The sequence below is a fragment of the Sinocyclocheilus anshuiensis genome, unplaced genomic scaffold, assembly GCF_001515605.1.
Source record: "Sinocyclocheilus anshuiensis isolate Anshui unplaced genomic scaffold, SAMN03320099.WGS_v1.1 scaffold117, whole genome shotgun sequence".
NCBI lineage: Eukaryota > Metazoa > Chordata > Actinopteri > Cypriniformes > Cyprinidae > Sinocyclocheilus > Sinocyclocheilus anshuiensis.
Window position 1 is genome coordinate 1,252,364 of NW_015536624.1, and position 3,165 is coordinate 1,255,528.

Genomic DNA, 3,165 nt, shown 5'->3' on the forward strand with positions numbered 1-3,165 from the left:
TTGCCTGCTGTTTTTGCAGTGGGCAACACACAGAATCCAAAGGGCGAGTAGAGCAGAGGAGATACTGAAACATTCCGCATCAAATGGTGAGTTTATACAGCTACAGTCACAGACACATCTGGATCCAGGCGTTTTATAACCAAATAAAATAAAATAGGATTTATTCCCCCTCCCCCTCAAATCTAAATTCTGTCACCTTGTCTCTTATGCTCACCAAGGCTGCATTTATTTGATTCAAATTACAGTAAAAATTGTGAAAAATTATTACAGTTTAAAATAAATGTTTTATATCGTAATGTATTTTAAAATGTAATACATTTTTGTGATGCAATGCTGAATTTTCAGCATCATTACTCCAGTCTTCGGTGTCACATGATCCTTCAGAAATCATTGTAATTTGCTGATTTGCTGCTCATAAAACATTTCTTATTATTATCCATATTGAAATCAGTTTAACTTTATATTTGATACATTTTTTCAGAATTCTTTGATAAATGGCTCAATAGAATGGCATTTATTTAAAACAGAAATCTTTTGTAACATTATAATTATGTCACCGTTGATCAATTTAATGCATCCCTTATGAATACAAGTATTAATTTCTTTAAAAATAAAAATGAATGACCCCAAACTTTTAAATGGTAGTGTATACCGTTTTTCTTTTCCATGCTGCTCTGTTCCAATCTCCAACAAGTACAAAAAAACACCATAAATCACCATGAAAGTGGTATATATGCCTTGTTCGCTTTATATTAAGTCATTTGAAGTCATTTGATAACTTTGTGTGAGGAACAGTCTGAATTTTAAATCATTATTGACAATATCAAACTTCATTTGATATCATTTTTTAAGCTGAATGCAAATGAGATTGCAGATCTTTGACATGTGGAAGATTATCAGTGAATAATGTCTTAAACCTCAGTCTGTTCCTCACTGTTTAAAAGGGTCATATGATGCTACATGCACTTTTACAAGTTGTTTGAACTGAAATGTGTGTTGGCAGTGTGTGTACACAACCACCCTATAATGATAAAAATCCACCCAGTGGTTAAATGTGGTTAAATGTTTTCCCCTTTCTCGAGCTCATTAACATTTAAAGGAAAATGCTACAAAAACGGCCTGATTTGAAAAGATCTGTTTTTGACAGGGTAAAAAAAGGTTTTTTTTACACTACCATTGAGAAATTTTAACCAAACTATGTTACAGACTTTTCATTAAGACCCTAAAGAATCATATCAACTTGTGGAAAATGGGCATCCTATGACCCCTTTAAAGTCCGTGTAAAGAGAATTCTGAGGATTGTTTCTAAATACATTATAGATGTTAGAAATGTAAAACACATTACAAAGACTCTGAAGTATGTAGTACTGAATTGTGGAGTTAAACCGTTAAACAGTTTTTCACTAATTCTGTGTTCAAGATTTTTTGGGCGGTGCTAAAACGGTGGCTCGATGACGCAATGGAGCCACCGAGCATGGCCCCTCCCCTAACACTGTAAGAGGTGTGTTCGACTTGAAGCAGCACTGCGCAGATCGATCCGTGTGTGACATCAAAGTACAGAGCTAATAGAGAGCAAACGGCTCCTCATGCTTTCGAATTGCTCTCGTGTCATACACTGATTGTTCTGCACAGTCCTGCTTCAAGTCGAACACACCTAATAACTACAGCGCAGTGGTTTGCCCGCTCAATCGCAAGTTACTGCTGTCCGTTACTATAGCCTAGAGCAGTGGTGCCCAAACTCAGTCCTGGAGGGCCAGTGTCCTGCAGAGTTTAGATCCAACTTCCCTCAACACACCTGCCGCAAAGTTTCTAGTATGTCTAGTAAGAGCTTGATTAGCTGGTTCAGGTGTGTTTAATTGGGGTTGGAGCTAAACTCTGCAGGACACCGGCCCTCCAGGACCGAGTTTGGGCACCCCTGGCCTAAAGGTTGCTAGCTAGCTATGCCTTCGTCACGTAAATGCATAATACCTGGTTGCAATAATTTACAAAACAGCTTGGTTTCCTCATTTAAATAAGAGGAAGACAGTTGAGAGAGAGACGGCAGCTTTTCTGCGAGTGGGCGTGGTTTCAGCGCCGCCAGCGGACACGCCCCCAGCGTCTGAGAGCAGAGAATACTGCTTATTTTTTCAAGATTTTGATAGCTTATTTTATTAATTTGGGGGGTTTTTTAGCATTCAAATTTGGCTGGGTGGTTAATAACACATTTTTCTGTGGTGTGATAAACTCAGAACACACATTTAATATTGACTTTACACGGACTTTAAGGATTACTCGGGATTTCAGTTTTTGCTTTCAATGGAAAAAATATCTGCTGTCTTTTCTATTTCTTTCCTCAGGTTCTTGTAAAAGTCAACAGCATTTTTAGTTTTGCTGCACGATGGCTGTTTCCCTCTAGATATGATCAGTGATCTGACAAGACACAAGCAGTGCTCTGAGATCTCTCAGTTTATCTGGCTACTCAAGTAATCACACGTTACACGATGACTACAGTTTTTCTCTCTCTCTCTCTCACTCGATCACAGTGGACTTTAGCTTGTCTTTATCAGTTACACCCTGCATTAGATTTATAAACGCTCTTTATCAATACCTCACTGATCTTCACTGATTAATCAACATCTTAGCTGATGAAAGCGTTACTGATTATTCCCAGTTATAAAGTGTAGCTTGTTTGAATGTGTTTCTTAAGATGGCACAGAATGGACACTGTAAACTTTGTGCTTGCATCATATTAAAGCAATAGTTCACCCAAAAATTAAGTCTGTCATCATTTACTAATAATGAAAGTGATTGGGCATAGACACGTTCAAGCTCAAAATACACCATTCAAATGCACTGAATTACTGATTTTTAGAAATTAAAGGGGTCATATGATGCGATTTCAAGTTTTCCTTTCTCTTTGGAGTGTTACAAGCTGATTGTGCATAGATAAGAGGAGAGCAGAAGAAGTTCGTTCGTTTTATTGGGTAGAGAGCGGAGATTCGCCAGATGGACGCTAGGCAGCACCGTTCTGAATCCGCGCTTCCTGAGCTTCACGAGCACGCCGGCTCGCTTCCCCCGTCTGCGCGTCTTGAAGCGCTTTAATTAGCGCAGCTGCTCCGCCAACTACAACGTTCAGCAAAACGTCCGAATAAACGAAATCCGGTAGAAGATTGTGTGGTGTGTTCT

At 38.7% G+C, this 3,165-nt stretch overlaps 1 protein-coding gene across 1 annotated transcript in view; it reads left to right on the plus strand.

The window, feature by feature from the left end:
• agpat9l (1-acylglycerol-3-phosphate O-acyltransferase 9, like) overlaps positions 1-3,165 on the plus strand; it is a 16,044-nt gene that overhangs the window by 1,813 nt on the left and 11,066 nt on the right. Inside the window, exon 2 of the mRNA XM_016507920.1 lies at positions 20-86. Coding sequence (XP_016363406.1) covers positions 20-86 — 67 coding nt within the window. The remainder of the gene's footprint in view (positions 1-19; positions 87-3,165) is intronic.